The sequence below is a fragment of the Pteropus vampyrus genome, unplaced genomic scaffold, assembly GCF_000151845.1.
Source record: "Pteropus vampyrus isolate Shadow unplaced genomic scaffold, Pvam_2.0 Scaffold186, whole genome shotgun sequence".
Classification (NCBI taxonomy): domain Eukaryota; kingdom Metazoa; phylum Chordata; class Mammalia; order Chiroptera; family Pteropodidae; genus Pteropus; species Pteropus vampyrus.
The window spans coordinates 2779419-2802435 of NW_011888967.1; the positions used below are offsets into that span (position 1 = coordinate 2779419).

General features: G+C 44.0%; 1 protein-coding gene and 1 long non-coding RNA gene across 2 annotated transcripts in view; both read left to right on the top strand.

The window, feature by feature from the left end:
• Positions 1 to 239: 239 nt before the first annotated feature.
• On the top strand, positions 240 to 570 carry LOC111746396. Its single transcript, XR_002783085.1, has 2 exons — positions 240 to 314; positions 404 to 570. It is a non-coding gene; the product is annotated as an uncharacterized LOC111746396 (long non-coding RNA).
• Positions 571 to 5163: 4593 nt separating this feature from the next.
• Positions 5164 to 23017, top strand: part of KLF9 (Kruppel like factor 9) — a 25962-nt gene continuing 8108 nt past the window's right edge. Inside the window, exon 1 of the mRNA XM_011371291.2 lies at positions 5164 to 6800. Coding sequence (XP_011369593.1) covers positions 6296 to 6800 — 505 coding nt within the window. The 5' untranslated portion in view covers positions 5164 to 6295. The remainder of the gene's footprint in view (positions 6801 to 23017) is intronic.

A 23017-nucleotide genomic window follows, 5' to 3' on the forward strand; every position in this document is an offset into this window, starting at 1 on the left:
CGCCTACACGTATCTCTACTCCGTTCCCAGAACACGGGGGTAGCGGGGAATGGTGGGGGGTGGGGCGTTGAGACGAGGACATGAGGTTACAACCTAAGGGGGGGACTGGAAGCAGGGAAGGGGTAAGTGGGCGGGAGTGTACTGCGGCGGGAAGCGATGGGGTGCAGGGCTGGCACGGGCCGTGGGGCAGGCTGCTGCCCTCCGCCTGCCCGCGCGGGGTTATGCGAGGTAACCGTGAGCCGGTAGGAGGAGGGAGGCGGCGGAGGCCGCGGGCCGGGGTGTCTGGCGCTCGTTGGACAAAGAGATGATGAAACGTGAGCGCTATATTTACCAAGGGGGTGGAGACCGAGCCCGGGGGGAGGGGGGCGAGTAAAAAGGACAAACTGTTCCACAACAACCACAGGAAACACAGCCCATCTGACTCACCGGGAGGGCCGCGCCGACCCCCTCGCAGGGTTAGCCCAGAGGCAGACGAAGAGCTGAAGAGCGAGGGTGCCCCCCAGACGCACCTAACTTGGGCGCTACGGCTGGGGGATGAGTTGGCTGTCAATAAAGGCACCTTAGCTCCAAGAGTTGTGTGTGTTGTGTGGCTTTTGTGGGGCGAAGGAGAGAGCGGAATGGCAGGAATGTTTCCTAACGCCGTGGCTCGACCATCGCGGGAGAGATTGCCTGCAAACTCGGCGAGCACAATTCCTGCAAAGTCATCTCTTCCCGCACAGCCTGGCCAGCCCGGCCGCCCCGCCCATGGACAGCAGCACCCGCCTCTCCCGCTCTCCCCCCGCCGCCTTCCCAGTCTTGCTCAAGGCGCTCAGAGTTGGGGTGCGGTGCAGTGTCGGCTATGTTTAGAAGCTGATGTCATCCCGACACCCTACTCTGCAGTGTTCCCAGGGGGACCGCAGGGCAGGTTTTCCTCTTCCTCGCGGTCGTGGGGGACGGAGAACGTGTCTCCCTCTCCCCTACCCACCCCCCAGCCCAACACACATACCTCCTCCACACCTATCTTACCCGGGAGAGTTAAAAAAAAAAAAAAAAAATGCAGCCTCGCCAGAGTTATGAAACAGTGTGGTGGGGGCGGTACACGCACGCGGAGGGCGCAAACCCAAGGACTTGGGCCTAGAGGGATCAACAACCCTCGGCTGCCTACTCCCGCCCCCTCCGCTTCCCGCCCGTGTGCGGGGGCTAATTTCAAGGTTAGCTCACGTGGGCGCGGGCGCCCGGAGCGACTTGCACGAGTTTGGGGCGGGTTCCTTATCCCCCAATCTAGGGCAGTTTGTTCAACTGCAGTAAAGGGAGCTTGATGTTCCAGCAGGGAAGGGATTTCTGAGAACTGGGACTGTCCTCAGATGAACTCGCCTCCTCCGGCTGCTGCTGCGGTGGCCGCCTGCGGAAGACTTTTTAAAAGGGCGATGCCAGGCTGGGGCGCGCGGCTCGCAAGTGGCTGCGCCGCCCGCCAGTCTGCGGTCCGAGCCTTGCGCCCGCCCCCGAGCGCGGGTGATTCATATCGCGCAGTGCGGGGCTTCTTCTTGTGCGGGGGGCTGCGATCTAAACTTGTCTTCCTGCATATGCATGAACGGGTGGCCTTTCTGCTCGGCAAAGGAGAGGCCTGGAGTTCTGCGGGAGGCTGCTAAGTGGAGCGAGAGCAAAGTAGGGCGTCGTGCAAGTTTTCGCGTGGGCCAGAACGCCACCCCACCTCCAGCCCCTGGGTGTTAACTGTCGTTAAGGACACAGGCGTTTCACCAGATAGGGCTTTACCTGATTGTATTACAAATCCAGGAACTCCGCCATTGTTGGAACCCTGATCCCTTCAGCCCCGCCTCCTCCTCCCCAAGCTCGCCACCTACTCCTAATTCTACAATTTTCACTAAAATGAACACTGCTTTCCCCCGCAAATTCGCCCGGTGTGCCTCTACGGGGTCGGTGAAGCCAAAGGGCCTGAGTCCAGAAAGAAGTCTGGATCGCGCCCAGAGTGAGGTCCGACACGTGATCCCCTACCCCCAGCGGGCCATCTGTTCTCTTTCCTTCCCGCCTGGAGCCTGGCAGCTCTGCCCAGCACGGTCCACGCCTCCCAGTAGGAAAGAATGAGAAAAGCCAGGGTTGACAGAACCCAGTGCTACCAGAGTGCGACTTTAACCTATACTTCCCTGGGCCTTGAGACCTGGCAATACGTATTTTAAATTAAACTCCAGGGGATTAGCTTCACCCTGGCTAGTTGGGGAAACTGCTTTGGGCTAAGGGTGAATAAAAATCTCCAGGGGAAGGGCCTGGGAATGGGCTTCATTCGGCCTGGAAATAATCTCATTTGGGGCTGGGGTGGAAAACTTATCTAGGAAAAAGAATGGGATTCTCCGAGCCGGACCACGTCCCATGAACTAGCTTGAAGAAAGAAAAACAAGACCATGAAATTAAATGAGAGGTTTTAAGAGATTTTGGACAAATTTCTGTGCCTGCTATCCCACTAAATATCGATGTAAAGTATTCTGACCTTCACTTCCATAAAGAGCTGTTTGTAGATGCACAGCAGATTAGGTGGTGTTGAAAGAACCCAAGTCTTGCCCATTTTTCCCTAGGATTTTTTTGGGGGGGTGGACTCCTAGAATATTTGGATTTTGGAATGGACTATGGAGATGTATTTAATCCCATCAATTCACAAATAGGGAAATAGCTTTAAGTGGTTGCCTAAAGTCACACAGTTCACCTCAGGCCTAGGAGGCCATTGTTTTTGAGAATAATAGAGCGAAAGTTTAGGCAGAATTGAAAGAGAAAAATGCATACTTGTAAACTAGAAACACAGTTACAGCCTTTGAATTCTGCTCTTCCCAGTTGGTTTGTGTGGATTTGAAATGTGTACTTATAAAGACTAACTTGGGGGAAAACAGACCTCATATTTATGTGGCAGAATATATACTTACTGGTAAATTATTCGTTGTAATTAGGAATGATTCATATTAATTTGAGATCATTTATTTTGCCAGAATTTTAATTAGGACAACCACATGCTGGCAAAACCGCATAAGCTGGCTTTAATCATAAAATTTATAATATGCATCCCAAAGCAGAAGGAAACCTGTTGAAAATACAAGGAAAAAATCCCAATGTAGGAATTATCATTACTTGATGTGATTTTATATATATATATATATATATATATATTACATATAAGCCTCATTGAAAACAAAGTGCCTTTTCATTTCTGTATTCCCCCATGTCTAGCTCATTGACAAAAACATAAATATCTGGAGAATGAATAAGTGGAAAAGGAGAAAAGGAAAGCAGTCTACAATTTTAGAATTGTTGGGTTTAAAAAAGATATTCTAAATCAAGTCAAGCAGCAGTTATGTTTGTAAACGTATGAGAGAAATTCATGTGTTGAAATCTCACTTTTATTTTATTTCTTCCTTTTATAACTCTGAAATGAATGAGTTTTAAGAGTTCAGAGTTTATGTCCAGTCCAAATAAAGGGAATTAAAGAGAAGAGGTCAAGAAGTAGAAAGGAGAAAGTTATATTTTCAAAAAAATCTATAATGATTGATTTATTCAAGTTCCTGGATTACAATCTTCAAGGAAAGATACAGATTTTCCTTTTTTCTGAAATAACCCCAGTATTAACTCTAGAGCTGCCTGAAGATACTCAGTGCAGTGCAATGCCAGTTGCAATGCAAGTCTGAGAGACTGTAAAGTCAGTGATCGTAGAGACCCCATTGAGATCCCTCAGGTATTTGTGCTGGACCTTAAAGAGGCAAGCAAAGGTGCAATTTCTAAGTGATCAGGTATCCTTGGGGACAGAGTTTGTCCCAGAAAAATCATGAAGTAGGCAAACTCTCCTGGGCTTTAATGAATTCTTTTCTGAAATTAAGGGGATTGGAATACAAGAAAACTAAGATGGCTTCACTTTTACATACTATGATGTATGTACCTATCTTACTATGATAGCGATGACGATGATCCTATTCTTGATTGACCAGCACCCCCTTTCTAAACTTTATTTTCCCATGTGGGCACATACTGCAATATCTTCCCGTACCACTTCAAAAGCAAAATCAAAATAAACTACACTAGCCTTCAGCCTGGGAGGGTTATTTTGGGATCCTTCCTTTAGAGACCAAGAACCTGGTGTAACTTTTCCAAACCTTAACAAAGGCTAACAGCCAGTCAGGGTCATGGTTGGAGCTCCTTGGATCTGTATCACATAGAAGCAGTTATCTCTCACACCCAGTTAGGAAAGTAAATGTATTTTTAATCAATTGTGCTTACAGTAGGCAATCTGCTAGAGACATTAGCCCTAGATTCTTTTCTCAGCTATCAAGTTGGAAAACAACCTCATCCTTAAGAGGGAGAAGCAAAATGAGTTAATCAGACTTAAGACCCATACTAATTTTTGATCAAGTAATGTGACAAAATTCAATGGCTAAGGATCTCCGGCTGGTTACAATTAAGAATCTGTTTAACTTAGTTAATATTTCACGAAACCAAAGACCTCAGTTATTGTAAAGCTCAAAGAGCTAGGAATCAGGAGATCTATGGTTTCAATAGAGTTTTGTCACTATCTACTTGATATGGTAGACAAGTCATTTCTCTGTGTCCCTAGTCTCTACATTTGTAAGGTGAGGGAAGGAAATATGTCCTAATAGCCATGCAGGGACCTGTAGAAAGAAAATGAGCTAAGAACAGTGTTTTTTAAAATGTTATACAAAAGAGGGATTTTTGTCTCCATTTATTTGAAGGTGGGTTACAATAGCTTTAAAGCAAACAAACGAACAAAAAATTTACTGAGAATAAATTGCACTACGGAAGGAGGGGAATTAGGTAGGAGGTTATCACAAAAGCAATGACAGGGTATTTTAATGTAATAGTCAGACAACAGAAAGACTGCTTTAAAACAGAACTTTATCAGCTTTGCATTTTTCAGATGAATTAGTTGTAGTTCATATATTGGATGGAAAGACTATTAAAAATCTTTCCTAAAGTATGCTGCCCCCCAACACTGAAAAAACGAATTGATGCTTTCTTGTTTGTTTATTCTTTGACCACCTGGCCTGACATATTTAGTATTTTTAAATTTGAAATTATAGACTCAAATTGCATTCATCACCCCTGCCCTCCCATACATTTCTCAATTTTACCACCAGCAACACAAAATACAAGGATGCGTCCAGTTTCACTACAGCTCTTCTCATTTACAAGTGTTGAGCGCTTGCTTTCGGAACACCCTTCTGATTGGCTGAGCCAATGTCAGTGACATCAACCAACTTACTTTTGATTGGAAGGCTGGTTGCTGGGACTGTAGCGTTTGCAAGAAGTCACTTAACTGTTTGAGAGCTGGAAAACCGAATCAGAAGTTCTCTTTTGTAATAAGAACCAGCGCAACCGACTAAGGGAGGTGTGTCCCACACCTCCGCAAGCTGGAACAGAGTCAGGAGGCCTGGACCGTCTACCAGACCGAAAGACAGTCCAGGAGATGAGTGGCTGCTATTTTCCAGCCTCTGGGCTGTTACCCTTTTAAATGTCAGCGTTCGTGGCTGTAGGGATAGCACGAGGCATCGAAACGGAACAGTCGGATTGGCCGCACGCCCCAGTTCTAGACGCACCTCTCCACCTAAAGGCCGTTCTGACTGGCAGGGGGAGAAAGTAAACAGAGTTGAATCACCCTCCCCACTGGCCAATTGGAGGGGGTTTGGATTGTGACGTGATGGGATTCTGCGAAATTGTTACTGAGCAAGAGAATGCCGGAACGGTGCGGACCGGCAAGACCAGGGGCTCAGAAGCCGTCAGGGGACTGGGGGAAAAGTGTCTCTTAGACGTGGCGCTTGGTCCAGCCCTCGCCACCCGCGTGGGGGTGGTCGGGTGAATGTACTGGGTCTTTGGCTCGACGGAGAGGCGGCCGAGGGCGTGTACCTCTCTTGCAGTTTCCTCTCCCAGCGCCTCGGGGGCGTATTCAGTCGAATAAACTTGCGACCGCCACGTGTGGCATCTTTCCAAGGAAGACGACTCGGAGCGGCGGGCGCGCCGGTCGCGGGGATCGCGCCGGGCGCGGGGCACCAGCGGCGGCGAGAGGCGACAGCGCAGCGGAGCCCCGGGCCGTGGCTGCTGCGTGCGGAGGCGCTACCGGTTACGTAAAGATGAGGGGCTGAGGTCGCCTTGGCGCTCCTGAGAGTCGGAAGCGCCCCGCGCCCCCGCCCCCTTGGCCGCCGCGCCGCGCCGCGCCGAGCTCGTCGTCCCAGGCCGGGGCAGGGCGAACCGAACCTCCGCAGCCACCGCCAAGTTTGGCCGCGCCGCCGGGGCCGCCGTCGCCCGCACCATGTCCGCGGCCGCCTACATGGACTTCGTGGCTGCCCAGTGTCTGGTTTCCATTTCGAACCGCGCTGCGGTGCCGGAGCATGGGGGCGCTCCGGACGCCGAGCGGCTGCGACTACCTGAGCGGGAGGTGACCAAGGAGCACGGTGACCCGGGGGACACCTGGAAGGATTACTGCACGCTGGTCACCATCGCCAAGAGCTTGTTGGACCTGAACAAGTACCGACCCATCCAGACCCCCTCGGTGTGCAGCGACAGTCTGGAGAGTCCGGATGAGGATATGGGATCCGACAGCGACGTGACCACCGAATCTGGGTCGAGTCCTTCCCACAGCCCGGAGGAGAGACAGGATCCTGGCAGCGCGCCCAGCCCGCTCTCCCTCCTCCACCCTGGAGTGGCTGCGAAGGGGAAACACGCCTCCGAAAAGAGGCACAAGTGCCCCTACAGTGGCTGTGGGAAAGTCTATGGAAAATCCTCCCATCTCAAAGCCCATTACAGAGTGCATACAGGTTAGCGGCGTCTCCCTCTCCCACCGACCTCCGGGGTTAGTTAACCTTTGGCCAGGCAGCGTTCCTGGGCGTTTAAGGACACCACACCCAGCCTAAAGGGTGCAAACATTTTGGATAAGATGCTGTTTTAACTCTTTAAATAATTGAACCGTGTAGGGACGGAAAACTCACTCTCCTTAATTGCCCCCAGCCTCTGGAAGCTACGGAGAGCATTAAACTGGAGGACAGAGTGAGTGCCAGCCACTGTGCGTGGCTTCTCGGGGAGTGGTGCCACCCCTCCGCTGCCCCGCCCCCCAGGGCTCCCGCACCCAGCGACGGTGGGGCCACCCCACCTGGGCAGACGCTGCGGGGGTGGGGAGAGTCAAATGGCGTCTCTTTTATTTCATTCTCTTGTGGGATTGCAGAGAAGTAGCAAAACCTGGGGAGAAGCGGCACACTTTACATGGAACCTTTTAAGGATGACTAAGGACTCATTTAGCTATATGCTTGCTACTTTTCAGGGCTTGCCAAGGTGGTTTTAAATTTGGCCGAGAGTCCCCAGAGAGGTTTAAAATAACACTGCTTCAGGCAGTAGAGGAGTTTTATCCAGTGATGGTTGGTGGGTTAACTTTATAACTAGTTAGACTCTTTAATGACAGACAGCTGATTTTTTTTCCCCCATGTGACTTAGGTTCACCCTCCGACCTGAACAGAGCAGTTGGGTAGAAGGAGGTGTGGTCCTTGCTGGAGGTCAAGACTGGGTAATGGCTGTTGAAATGTTCTGGAGGCCAGGAAGAGCTGTCTCTCCCAGGGAAAGCAAAAGGCAGGGCCGTCCAAATGAATGTGGCTAGAATGACAACTGCAGGATAAACTGGGCTGTGGAGACTTACAGGGTTCTTGGTCAGCCAATTCTGTTGGTTCTGTTTAACATAGTCAGAAGTTGGAAAGCCTTAACACTTGGCTGGGCTGCCTCACCATCTTTAGTAAGGTTCCTTTGCAACGGCTGTTCTTAACAAGGAAGCACAGGGCTCGGTCCTCTCATGAAACTCCTTTTCCTTCTGTCCTATGACACCATCTTTAAAAGGTTGTTGTTGGAGTTACTTGGAAAAGTATTGCTGTTTGTGGTGTAATTTTTGGCACCTCAATGAGGCCCTAGGCCTGTGGTTTTAAATGAAATTGGTTGGTTTTGTCTTGTTTCGCTTTTTAAAAGAAAGGCCATGTAGCTGCATCTCTTATTTTATTTCCTTTGGAAAGTGCTTCTTGTGGAGGTGGCTGCTGGAACAGGAGTAAAACTGAATTTTCTCCGTGGTTAATGCAAAATCAGGTTGTTTGGAATTGTCATCTAGGTTGCCATAAAACAACACATTTTAAACTCTGTATCTGTAAGGTTGTTTAAAGACTTGTGCCTGGGTTGGGGGATGTGACCTTTCATGTGGCTCCCTAAGGGTAAAGTAGGGGTGTATTAACCCAAGGGTGTTACTCACCAACAGCTGTTGGGCGGGCCTGGCTGTGTCAGCCATGTTCCCAGAGTTCGGTTGTTCACATCGACACCCACTGCCACCTTGAGCAAAGGCACTTTCTCCTTCAGGGAGCTGCCCTGTCGTGTAGCTGGGGAGGGCTGCAGTGCTGCTCTGTGAGCTACCTGAGTCTGTCCAAGTCAGAAAAACGATTCCCAGCGTTCTGAACCAGTCCACTGAGTGATTTTCTCAGGCATTTATAGAAATGGCTGCTTATATGTGCGTGCATGCGTGGTGCTCTTTAATTCTCCATAAGGCAAGTCAGCTCAGCTGTTTCAGGAGAAACCTTTACACAGTCAAGAGTGGAAAACGAAGAGAAATCTTAATCCTGTTTTAAATGCTATACAGTCTTTTGAAACTAGTGATATGGTGATTGCAGGTGTCTTATTTATGTTTGGGGGCACTGTAATACTAGGATATGGTTGAACAAAAACCTTGACCTCTGTAAATATTGTCGGAAGGGTACTCCTGCTAAAGAACATATGTGTGAAGGATACTCTAAATAAGAGACTTGTAGGAGGTCTCGGGCATTTGGAAGTTTCTGATACAGCTCCAAGTTAGATTGTCTTTGGGGTGGGGTAAGGAGCTTCCTGATTTTCTCTTTGCTGGTATTAAATCCAGAAGGTGGACAAGAAACAGCAGTTGGAATGTCTGCATTCCGTGACAATTATAAGAGCTGAAATTCAAGCCACACCCCCTGCTCTAGGTGGCCCAACAAGGATTCAGGCTGCTTGTTCACCTCCTCTATACTCTCCTTCAGCTGCCTTTTCTATAGAACCAGTGGCTTTAGAAGTTGAGTCATTTAAACAAAATTGCATTTAATTCAGTACAGCTATTTCTATAGTGTCCTAAGAGAAAAGATACTTTTGAGGTGAGCTGAGCTGGGTTACGATTCGTCCTACTGTTTCCCAGTTGTGAGGACCTTAAGCAAGTTACTTGAATTCAGAGTTTGCAACCAAGAGGCCTGCTTCTAAATTCGTTTGGCTTTGCCAATACAAGGTTTAAAAATGTTTAATTAGTTACCAATATCTAAAAATCAGAGGATTTCGGCATAAATCTGGATTTATGGCTTCTCTGGAAAAATCGAACTCTCTGGCAATACTGGGCCTGAATTCCTGCCTAGCAACAATTGGCTTGAACTGATCTTTCTTTATATGGGGCAGTTCTCCTTATTTTAACCATTTACATCGTCTGTTGGTGTTTAAGTTTGCGACCTCTGATTTGTTTGAGCCTTACTTTCTTAATCCACAAAATAGGGTACTATCACTGAACTCAAAGGTTTTTGTGCAAAGATAATATCTATAAAGCACCTAATAGGATTCCACACACAGTAGGCCCTCAAGAAATACTGGATCTTAGAGTTTGTGTTATAAGGGATCTTCAAAATTAGGAAACATGGAATAAAGTTATTTTTAAGTAGTATGTTAGTTTACATTTTCTAGTACTATGCTCAATTTGTTTTTCTTCAGTCTCTAGATGAGATACTCCTCAGGCAATGTACTTGTAAAGTTTAAGCAATGGATCCATAGTAAATCTGAAAAAAATGCAACAAATACGCTCTTTTCTGTTTCTGGACCTCTTGGATATTTTAGAGTGTATTTATTATAATGTTTCATGTTAACCATTAGATGCATGAAAGTACCTTGCCTGAAAACCTATCAAGCATATTATCTGAAAATGCAGCCCAACATTATCCTGGCACAACACGACAGACCCACACCCACATCACTCCCTCTGCGTGCACATGCACACATGCACACAGACACACATATTCCACAGTCCCCTCACGGCCCCCACATCCACACTCACACACTCCTCCACTTCCCAGCAGACACCCCAAACCAGCCTCCACAAACACCCACTCAAACCCACCCACTCCCCAAGCCCCCTCCCATACCCACTTCCCTTCAACACCTCCACAAACACTTAAAAAGAAAAAATGTATCCCAAGTTTCCTGACTTTGTGGTTATTTTGTACATAGAGTATATGTATCTTGAAGAAGTGGGTGAGGAATATCTTTTGGAGAAGGAAACAGCTACATCCAAATTCCAGATCAAAAGTCATCAGAACTGCTTGAGGCTAGGTTGATGTCACAATGCTAGAAACCTTAGGCCTTATTTCCAGGCCAGGTCTAATTTTACTCTCTTTTTTAGAGGGACTTAAATCAGCTGTCCTCAAATGGCGACAGTAGGTTGAGCTTGATGACACTGGTTACAGGATTCTGGAAATTAGAAAGCCCTAAATCCCAACCATCACATCCCAGTTCTATAGAAAAAAAAAATTAAACAATTTTAAAAAATAGGGAAGAAAGAAGTTTATGTACAACAAGAGAAGACAAGAGCTGCGAACACCCCACGAGTGGCTGCTTCTGTTTCTCCTTCACCTGTTTGAACATTTCCCTGCGATACTTAGACTGTCTTGCCCAAGAGACCTGGATAGCCCCCTTCATGGAAGTTATCCTCCTATATGGGGAATAGATTTTCTGGCCGCTCTAGGAATGTCCATCACTGGCCAGCTCTAACTCAGGAGGGATATCCCTTCCCTGAGACTAAAGCTTTAAATTTTTGCTTATAAAGATGCCACGCTTGCTCTGTGCTTCTTCTATTCTTCTCCCTTAATTACTGCAAGAAGCTTTAGAGTCATCTGTTTGGTTCAGGGGGATCTAGTGCCATTAGAGGACTCACTTCTGCTACCCAGAAGGCAGGAGTTCAGGGACAGGGCCAGGTCTTGCTTTGGCCCCAGGCCCCAGGCTAGGAGCCTTAGCTCAGAAGTGGTCTCAGGGCAGCCCATTAATTAGCCCCCTCCCTGCCCAATCTTAACACTTTCTCTTCTCTTTATGAGTAGAAGGGAGGCCCAGTGTCTTGATCTTCAAGGAGACATTCTCTCTGCCCTATTGCTCTTTTCAGAGAGTACTCCCCAAAGTGAAGTGGAATAGTATTTCATAACCTGACATGCTTCATCCAAGGTAGATTTATAACTAGGCCTGAGTGGGGCTTACACAGATCGGGGTTTGTTTGTTTGTTTGTTTGGTTGGTTTTGGTTTTTACCTTTTTCCTCCCATTTTTCCTTCCCTTAAGGAGACTAGACATGTTTTTCCATAATTGCCTCCCCCCATGACATTTTCATACCACAAATATATTGTGGAGCCATTAATGTACTGTGCCCCTTCAGAAGGCTATTGTGATAGCTAAGACATTTTCACTGGCCAAAGATCTAATTTTTGCTGCTTTAGGGGCAATATCACCTACCTCACCACCACCACTCCCCGCCCCCAACCCAATGAGACTGTCTAGACACAGTCTCATGTATCTTGTCAGGAAAAATATAACAATATACATTCTCGAGCAAAGGGCTGCATGAGGCCTCTAGCTCTAGAAGATAAGAGGTTTCTAAAGATTGTAAGGATGTCCTGTCGTGTTGGCTCTTGCATTTCAGACAAGAGGCTAAAATTCCTTGATTCCAAGGAAAGATGGCCCAGACATCTGCTCCAGCCCTAGCCCACTATTAGAATCTCACTCTGGGGATCAAGGTCTGTTGGGGGACCCAGAAGCTCTTTAGTGCTAGCCGTAGAAATGGGATGGACCAGGTGCTGTTGTTCCTCACGCCCCTTCGTTCATCATCTTCCATCTAGCTTCCCTAGCGGAGACAAAGAGGGAGGCTGCCTTAGAAAAGCTGCTGCTGCTAGCAGGATTATTGTTTCACAACAGAAAATACAAATGGGGTAGAATTACCAAGTAAAAATGTTGTTTCCCTTGATTTTCCTCTCAAATCTTCTGTGAGTGGTGAAGAGAGAGATACAAGTAGGACCTGGGTTAGGGAGGGAGGCACTAGAATCAATTTTTTGTTTGTTTTGATGGTAACACCCCATTACCTTCAGACACAAAGATGTCAGTTATCTGAGGGAAATGAATCCTTGGACTCTGAACTTAATGGTCAGATTTACGTTCCTGTCTCAATGGTTGACACTTATCCCAAGAACCTGTCATTCTGCAACATCTGTGTGAAATTCTAAGATTGAACTTCCCAAAGAGAAGAATCGCATGACATATTGGGAAAGTGGCTGACAATGATCTTCCTTAATATAAGTTCATTGAGAAGAAAAGTGGGTGAATGATTTCCTAGTGTTTAGTCTTTCAGGAGCCTCTAAAACAAGTTGAGTATCCTGGTTACATTAAGCTTTCTAGCCCATCACTTGTTTTTCTGAATGCCTTTTGTTCATTAGCATTCTTGATTTAAAAAACAAAAAACAAAAACACAGCATTGTCATTTTCATTAGTCTTGACTTCCAAATTTTCCAGGTTTTTTCCTCTTCCCCCCACCTCCCTTGCCTGTTCTCAAGCTTGGAGAAAAAGCTTGCAGCATTCCAGGCCTCTGCTGCTCAAATCCTCCCCCACATCCGACCCTCCCACCTTTTCCTAATGTTTCTCCAGCAGGCCCATCGCCCACTGAAGAGTGTAAATTAGTGCCTAGTAATTGGTACAAAGGCACTTTCTGTTTCTATGCAACACACACAAAAAGGAGGGGCAAAAGGAAGAAGGAAAAAAAACCCACAGACGGTTAAAAAAGGGAAAGAAATGAGATCTTCTGCAGTGGTCTCTGAGCAATCCTGCCTCTCATCTCACCCCACTTTTTGTTGGTGATTTAGTCACAGGCCTAGGCCTAGCTCAGAGCACTTGGTGGCAGCCATTGTCAGTATTGAAAGAATAGAATTTGGAGGTTGGAAGTGACCTTGAGAGGTCATCGCATCCATCATTTTGTCTCTAAAAGAGTGTATGCCCACCCTCTGAGACAGGGATTGTTCCATTTAAGCATTTTGAGGGTCTTGGATGATTTGGAATTATACCACCAGGGTTTAAATGCTGGATCTCTGCCTTGACAAGCATGTGACTGGGCAGAGAGTGGGATCTCCCAGAGCCTTAGTTTGCTCAGCAGCACAATGAGGGCCCCAGTTACTCTGAAGGGCTGTTAAGAAGACGAAGTGCCAAAGGCCCAAGTGTGGCCCACGTGGAGATCTTCCTTCATTGTGAATTCTTTGAAATTCTTCAATTTGAATTTTTTCTCCCATGGTCTCCAGAGGATTCAATCTGTGGTTAACATTTTTTTAAAAACCTTAGTTTAAAGATCTGCTTTGAATTAACCAAAATAGCCAAGTGAAAGGGCAGACGTGGAGTCAGCCCTGGACCTCTGCTCTTTCATTATGTATTATATACTCTTTGAAATAGCCCAAGGCCCAGTGCCTGTGAGATTTCCTACTCCTCCCTTCCTGGAGCCCTCCTGAAACTTTAATACCTTTTTGGTGCATTAAGGCCAAGAGTAAACATTTGTCTTATCCCGGCCTCAAGCGGTCCCCTCAGCAAATAATAGGACTAACATTATTATTCATAGAGAAGTCCTTCCCTACCAAGGGAGTGCGCTGCATCTATTTTTTATTCATGGGATATTCCAAGGCATTTATTTCCATTTGTGCTTAAAGCCCATGTTTATGATGGTGTACCCGCAGCCTTCCCTTTTAATCTCAGTTTATCATGAGGTATGTTAGCTTTTGAAGCCCTCAGATGAGAACCGATCATCTAGATCCAAAATCTAAAAGGTTCTAGAGCTACAAGAACCAGTTAGCTCACCATCTAAGCCCAGGGCTACTGGGCTTTTGAATTTTTTTTTTTTTAATGAAAGTGAGAATGATCACAAATTTGTACGAGAGAATGAAATTTGTCTCTGATTGAGCCTTTTTAAAAAGTGAGGACATTATTTAAACATTAAAATCAAGAAAAAGGAGCTTAAGCCATACAAAATTAATGACAAGGATTTGAAGTGCAGGCAGTAGTACTTGAATTAAACAAACTTTGAACATTTTTCCAAGGCAAGTCTCCATTGTTTTAGAAGTGAGTACCTCCTGTAGGACCTGACTTGAACCAAAGTGGGCAGATAAAAGTATAAAAATCCTGTCTGAGAATTATGAACATTTCAGACATGGAAGAAATCTTACACATCATCTTTATTCAAAAACAGAGAGAGGAAAAAAGATTCACCATCTCTGCCTCCTAGGGAGCCAACTTTGACGAGACCTACCCCCGTGGAAAGGACTTGAATGTGAGTCCTCCAGAGACCGTTGCCTGCAGTAGACAGAGTGATTAGAGCACAGGCTTTCGGTTCTTGCAGACCTTGAGTTTGAATCCTGCCTCTGCCACTCTCTTAACTGTAAGAATGCTCTGAACCTCAGTTTTCCCATCTGTAAAATGGAGTTCAGCAATTATGTACTCATGAATTTGCTGTGAGACTTAATTCAGATGAGTTATTTAAAGCATTTAGGGCAGTGTTCTCTGACTATTACGATTAAAAGTAAATTATTTACATGTGTTGCCCAGAAAGCCCTTGAGGTTCCAAGAAATTTTGTTTAGAATTCCAGATTAATCCAGCAGCAGCTCATTCATTTAAGTAATATTTATTTATTGTTTCATGCTAAGAACTGTGCTAGATATTGATAGCAGGCACTGTGAGTGTTGTGAATAGTAATAACAATAATAGTAATAATAGTGAATTATGAGTATTAGTAGTAGTAACAATAATAATAATAACATCCAGCATTTATTACATTGTCACGTTCCAAGCCAAATGGTTTACATACGCTGTCACATTTAAACTCACAGAAGTCCTATGACATAGGAAGTTACTCTTATTTTCCTTTTATAGGAGGAATTAGACTTTGAGTGAGTTAACTTAGTCCAAGGTTACTCTGGAATTTTCCTAGTGTGTTTCTAGGAGCTTGGAGTTGTTGACCTGGACTCCTTGGGTTGCTGCCAGTGGGAAGAGACTCTGTTTTGCATGGCTCGCTTGGATTTAGCCCGAAAGCCACTAGTCTTTGGCTTTCGACTCTTGTGTTCCAACTCTGCCTTGTGATTGGTTTTTATAAACATTGATTAAGAATATCTGTAGAAGTCTTGGACTTGGATCAAACCTATCCTGTCTTCTCCAACAATTATCCAGAACCTGCTTCCTTCCAGTTGAAAAAGACCCCAGTTCTGGGTCCATGGTTATATTATTCAGAACTCTTGGTTGCAACCAACGGAATCTAAATTTGGACTGACTTAATAAAAAATAGAACTTTATTGGTTCAAATTACCTACACATCTGAGGTAGCTCTAGTTACAGATAGCCCTGGGTACAGGTACTTAGTGTCTGCCTCTCTCGCTGGCTTAAATTTACTGTCCTTTGCTTTGGCTTCATTCTCTGAGTAGTGGTAAGATGGCTGATAGCAACTCCAAATTCCTATCCTGCCAACTCAGCAAACCCTATGGAAAGACAGTTTCTCTTTCCTAATGATTCCAGAAAAACTCCCAGGCTTCAGACTTCATACTGGAGTTAGAATTCTGTGTCTGTCCCTGAACTCAGTCACTGTGGCATGACTGGATCTCATCCAGCCCCTGGGTGTGGGGGTTTAGGGTCACCCTCTGGAATTATGTAGACTCAGAGTAGGGAAGGGTGTTTTCCCAAAGGAAATTCAAGATGTGTTATTTATTACCCAGAAGAAGCAATGGATTCCAGACAAACAAAACCAACAAGTATTCATGCTATCTGCCTGCTAAGAACAACAAGAAGGATGTTCCAAAGAGCAGAGTTTGACAAAATGAGAGATTCGTATGACGACATTTTCTTTTTCATATTTTTCTCCCTTTTGAAGAGAAAGGGCTCTGAACCATCTCTGAAGTTCAACCTAAAGATAGGTCAGCAGTGCATGTACTAAATGGTCTTTGTAAAAGAGAAATTATTTCAACGTGTATTTCTCGTGCTCAGGCTTATGCCTTCCTCAGTGGATGTTCTAGAAGCCGGTACCCACAGCCTCATGTGGAACAAGTATAAAGCAGCAGTGTGATCGGTAGTGTTATTCACTTCGTCTTAATTCCAGTCTGTCCATTTTAATGCCGAGAGAAATGAATTATGTCTACACGAACAGTTGTCACCCTGCGTGCTAACAGATAAAGACCTCATCTTTACAAAGATAAGCTGTTTGGCGATGCCCATTGGGATTCGGAAGTCTATTTGGTGTACGTATGCCCAACAAAAACACCATAAGAAATCTTAGGGGCAAAAATTAGATCTTAAAAATAACATACAAAAACACATCAAAATGACTTAAATCTCTAGGCTGCCATAATTCTACAGTAGTTTTGTGCCATTGCCGTTTTAACAAAAATAAGCAGCGTGACAACCAGACAGCTGGCTTTCCTTCTTTCATGTTGCCAATTATATCCATGGCTAGCCACAAAATGCTTGTCTGGTGAGCATTATCCCACTGAGGTGGGGTTCCCAGTATGAAGGAAACATGGGCTGTGTGCCCCTATAACCTGACTCATTTCTTCTCAATGTCCTGCTTGCTCTCAATTTCGAAACACTGCCCAGGAGTGCCTGCCTGTTGGCATCAGGTAGGGGGCTGTTTTGTGAAGGTCGGATACCTCAGACCCGTCGTTCCTCGCAGTCTTTGGTGACAAACACCAGGCAATATGAAATTAGTGACTCACTGTAAAAAGCTTGAAAAATTACTTGACAGTGGCCCCTGTGGCACGTGTGAAAAGGATGGTCAGGCATGTGCTGGAGTAGCATCACTGGTGACTCTGAGTCATTACAAGTGCCGCAGCCTGGCTGGCAGGTAGAGTAGGCATTTACTAACCAGACACCAAGCTCCTCTCTGGCATTTTCCTCTTTTGTCCATCATCTTTTCTGCACCAAAGGCTTCCGCTTTCTGGATAGTTGTTGTCCCCAGACTGGAAGCTGTGGATGCTACAAATCATTTCACCTAAATGCACAAATGGAGAGGGTATTCTTGTGTTCACCAACAATGCCAAAAGTCTAAGTGGCCCTTGTAAAGCAATTATACATATTGGATAAGAACTTCCCAGACACAATCCTAGGTACACAAAGAGTAACTGTCCATAACCAGAACTAACTGAGTCTCAAGCCTCTTCACCCCTACCCATTTCTGCTGTTGATAGAAAAACTTTATTTTAGCAATTCAGGGTCTCTCAGTCAATTCTGTGTTAAATTGTATTGTCCTTTTTGGCAAAAGTTTGCAAAATCAGAGTTTTCTCTCCCTCTCCTTTTTCCTGTCTTTCTCCTGGAATTGATCTATCATTTGATGGGCAAGAGGCTCACCTCTGATTTCAGCATTAAGGGAGGGCTGTCCATGTTGCATGCCATTCCTTGACTTGGCGGCCTCCCCTGGGGCTTCATGATCCAACCTGGGACACAGTCCTCATGTGCTAGCTTTCTCTGCTAAAGAGGGAGTCTGCACAGTGGCTGCAGGTATGAGATCCTTGCACTCCGTGACTCAGTGCTCCTGTGGCATTCTCCCATGTGCGTGGTCTTGGTCTCAGGAACACGCAGTCCCTTTCCCGACCCTGCATTTGGAAGGACGTGAAGCTTCGAGGCATGCACTGAGACCCTTCTCTCAATGGGGCTACCAAACTCCTCAGTTGCCCTGGCGTGCGTGGGAACTCCCCGAAAGGGGGCTCGTACAAGCTTTAGGTATGCTGTGGGCCAGGTGACAGTGGCCACTCCTCTGGGACTGCCCAAGCCTGTTTCTAAAGGGAGAGTATATAACATCAGGCACTTCTTAGAGACCTTCGCACCTATCCTGTACCCGTAGCCCCTCCTCTCTCTCTCTCTCTCTCTCTCTCTATAGCTCAGGTCCCCATAGGGTGCTCTGGCAAATTAAGAGAGTTTAAGTGTAAGAACTTCTGAGTCTGCTTTACATTTTTAAAACTCCATTTTGAAATTTAAAGCTCAACAGCCAACTTATTTGTTTTAAACTATATCTGCCCTCCCCAAGGCAATGCATCTGGAAAGCAAAAGAATTAGAAAAACATGCTGTAAAATGCCCTCTCTACATCTATTAGGGCCTATGTTCTTCTTTAACATCTAATCTTGTTTTGTGCTCAAAACTGAAGAAGGAATTTGAAAACTGGTTCTAATCTAAGGGTATCCTTAGGCAAGGCATCTGCCCTCTGATTCGGCTTTATGTGAAACAGGACAGGTTTGAATTCAATGGTCATAAAAAAATCACCCAAAATGCAGAGATTCAAAGAATCTATATTCTCAGGATAGTTTTGCCATCAAACATATTGTGTCAATGATTAGTGCTTAGTAGGTTTATTTATTATTTCTCTTTCCTACAAATAACTGAGGAGAAACAGCATAGTCTGGGATGTCAGGAAGAATATGGATGTAGGAATCAGCTAATCTGGGCCTGGATCTAGCTGTGTGGTTCTTGGGAGGTTACTTCACTTTTCTGCTGGTTCAGAGTTGCTAAGAGGAGGGCCATATAACGGAAAAATCAAGATGTAACTCTTGCTGGGTTGAGGATCTAAAGAGTCAAGAATCTATTGCCTGCCATCTTTTTCTGAGGTCCCGGCTCATGAGCTGTCTCACAAATCAGTTGGAAGTTGGGAACATACAAGCAACATTGGGATAGACTTGCCTCCTACACACCAGTGTGCTCCAGTGAGGAAGTGCTACATGACAGATGTTACAGACACACCCACTTCCCAGTTCAGAGCCTAAAGCATGGGGCAAGCTGCCTCCCATAGATGAACACAGGGGCCAGGAAGTAAAACTGCACGTCCAAAACAAACTCTATAGTGACTCTGTTGAATCAACAAATAAAATATAAAAGAAAACTAAATCACAAGAGGGATTCAGAGAGGGGCCAGGAGCAAATGGTGATATGATGGCATGGCAATCAGCAGGGTTATTCTTCCAAAGCTTATCAAGTGGTCTTCTTCTTCTTCTTCTTCTTCTTCTTCTTCTTCTTCTTCTTCTTTTTTTTTTTTTTTTTTCCCAGAACATCTACATGGATAGGTAGCAATATTTGGGGCAAACAGGAGGCTTTTGATTTCTTGATTTTTAAATTTGATATTAGTTGAAATGATTTATGCAGGGAAATATAGAATGGTCTGTACCCAGAGATGGCCTGCATACCTCCTCTATCAAGTGCATGGATGCTTCTGCACGTGAGGGTAATGGAAATGAAAAAGAATAAAGCAAAGGCTCACATTTTGTACCTGCAAGTCAGCTTCGTTTTTCCATGGGTAATGAGGACAGAAGATCATGGACAACAGGGCGCCAAAGGCCTGGGTTGGGGGCAAGTCTGTGTGGATATGTGCCCCACCAGCCTTGTCTTTGCATGCTGTATGAACACTGAGCTTTGCACAGCTGCATACTCACAGTCCCCCCGCTTCCCAATGAGGACACTCCTTGGTGGGGCAGCACCGCCATTACTCTGAATAACCCTGCATCCAAAGGGATCCCTGTCTGTTCTCGTAGGCGCCATTTTCCTTTCACATATAGAAAAAGTAGGAGGGGAGGAGGTGGAGGAGGAGTGAGAAAACAGATGTAGTTTGTTCCGAAAGTTTCTCACTTTCTAACAATTTGTTTGAGAAGGAAACAGAATGATTCTTCTCTTTTCTTTAGTCTTGTACACTAGAGTGTTCTAGTAATTTCTCAATAGACGGTAAATCTTCCCCGCTCCATTCCCGACGTCAAATATATTCTTGATTATATAACACATTCATGGAAAATTTTAAATTCAGACACATCATTGTTTCCTTTAAAACTTTTTTCCAGACTTTTTCTCATTATAAAAGAAATCCATACTTACTATTTTAAAAAATTACAAAGTATGAGGGGAAATTACAGACAGAAGTGCAAGTTACTCTTTATCCCTTCATCTATGTGTAGATGACTACTATTGATATTTTGTTTACATTCTTCCAGGATTTTTTCCTCTCCATACATATTCACACACATACACTGATCTTTTCACTTGGGGCATACTACAAACATCTTTCCATTTCATTATGTAACAATTTCTAGTACCTTTTTAACAGTTACATATTATTCCACTGTGTGGATACACTATATCATATTAAATCAGTTCTTTATTGTTACTCATTGAAATTGTTATCAGATTTTATCTCTTATAAACAATGCTGGTATCCTTGTATAGTTTTATATTCCTATCTCATTATTACCAAAAATAATTCCTAGACAAATATATTGCCAGATGGCCCTGGATCAATTATAAGTCCCATCCATGCAATAGAGGGCCTGTTTCCACATGCCTCTACCAATGATAGGTATAAGAACATACTTTTAACACTTTTGCCAGCCTGGTAGCATTTCAATGATGTTTTAATTGACATGTTTTGATTACGTGTGAGATTAAATATATTTTCATATATTTATTTGTTAGCTATTAGTATTTCTTATTTTATAACTTATTTGCTTCTTTGCCCCATTTTGTTAAATTGGACTATTGGTTTCTATTTGTAAATGTCCTTTTTATACTACAGATTAACCTTTTGTCATATGCTGCAATTTCCTTTATTAATTCACTCTTTCGGTTCTTAAATTTATATATATACATACATACATATGTATATATCTTTTATGCCATGTAGAAGTTTAACATTTTTATGTATATCAAAACTATCCTTCAAATAGGATCCTGCCTTTTGGTTTCATGTTTAGAAAGTCCCTTCCCATTCCAGAATTCTAAAAATACTCACCTATATTTTGTTTTACCTTTATCGTTTTATTTTTAACCTTTACGTATATAGACCATTGGGAATTTATTTAAGTGAAAGGTATAAGGTAGGAATCCAGGTTTAATTTTTTTTTTTTTTTTTTTTACCAGATGTCTATGCCATTTATTGAATTAAACATCCTTTTATTCACTGATTTGCAATATCCCACTCCTACAGACAGAGTCTTGAGTTTATTTTCAGACTTGATTCTGATTTGTCTTTTCCTGTGCTGGTATCACACTATCTTAATTATTGCAGCTTTAATCATACATTTTAATAACTGATATTGCAAGTACTCATTTATTATTGTTCTAATGCAAAAGTTTCTTGGCAAGTTGAACATACTTATTCTTCCAAATGAACTTTAGACTAATTATGTCAAGTTCAAGAAAAAAAAAAGAATTTCTATGGGTATGTTAATTTCATAGATGAATTTGTACAGAATTGTCATATTCACACCATTGAGTCTTACCATCCAAGAACGTGGAAAATATTCCATTTGTTCATTTTCTTTTATGATAGAGTTTTATGACATTCTTCATGCAGGCTCTGAATTTCTTTTGTTAGGCTTATCCTGACTGGCTGTGGTTAGCATATAAGAAAAACGGTTGCTCTTTTGCGTACTTATACCTATGGATGCATTTTTAATATATATTCGTTTTTCAGTTATTTATCTTAGATTTTTCAAATAGAAAGTTATATCGACTGTAAGTAATTCCTATTTTACCTCCTCCTTCCCATCTTCCCATGATTTACTTTTTTTGTTATCTTTGCACTCACTAACATTTCCTAAACAACATTAAGTAGCAATAATGATGGGGGCTGGTGTCTATTCATGCCTTGAGCTTGGCTTCATTGGGAATGCTACCATTATTTTACTATTGATTTTACTGGGGAAAGGTTTCAGATCTATATTTTTTTTATCCTATTAAAGAACTATTTTTCTATTTTTCTAAAAGTTTTTACTAGAGATGGATGTTGAATTTTATAAAATACTAGTTTGCATTTGTCAAGGCAAGATGTGTGTGTGGGTAGGTGTAGGTGTATTAGCCTGTTAAAATGAGGAATAATATCAATATGATTTTCTAATATCAAATTATCCTTTTTATCTCTGGAATCCTACTTGCTTTTTTTTTTTTTTTTTGCACTCAGAAACACTATTTTTTCCTCAAGAAGCAATCTTAATTTTGTATATCTGCAAGAAGCTATGATTCTTAATTGGCATTTTTAGAATTCTATTCTGAAAAAGAGGTTGTTTCCTTAGATTTATTTTACTAGATTGGGTTACTTTTGCTAGAAGCAGTGAAAGCTTCAGAGTTGGTATTTTTAACTGTCTTGCCTCAATTAAGTTTAGCCCATTTTAGGCCTTTCCATTGAATTGTGGAAGGGAAGGTGAGAAGGACCAGGTGTGAAAGGGGCCTAGGCCTCCTGGTTCCAGGCCAGGACCTTAATGACAGCCTGTCTGCACCCAGGGGAGCCTGGACAGGGTTGGGTGTATCTAATTAGCAACTCACACACCTGTCCCCTTTTCTCCCTCAACACTGTTCATTCCAAGACTTTACTGAGAAGAATAAGTTTTGCTTGGCAGAGTCATACTAATCACTAGGTGGAGTGGAGGCTCCTTCTTAAAAGCAATGAGCCATCATTTGTGCTAAATAGGCAAGCACATAGCCAACGGGCCCCACTCCACTTCTCTCGAAACCACTGGAGGCCCAGGAGACTGGAGGCCTGACCTGTCTCTGCAAAGCAAGTCTTTTACACTTTTGGTGCAGTGTTCAGTAGCGGTTTTGATCAAGTTTATTTTATACTCTGAGCTGAGTCTGTCAGCGAGAGGTGCTTAGCTTGTTGCTGAAAGGGGAGGGGAGTGTTATATAAATAATGAAAACGCAGAGAAACTTGTGCTGTTAACAGCTCTGCTTCAGTAAAGCTGCCTTTATTGTGTCACTGCCTCTGGGTGTGTTTTCCTGTGAAGGCCAGAAATAACGCGCTAGTACATGTCTGTCCTTTTCCCCGCCTGCCCCCGCCCCCCTACCACCACCACCACAGGAGGATGGTAACTCCCTCATTAATACTAAAGACAAATTTAAATATTCTTTAATCGGTAGTTGATTTGAGTATGAAGAAAGTTAATCATTCTTTTTG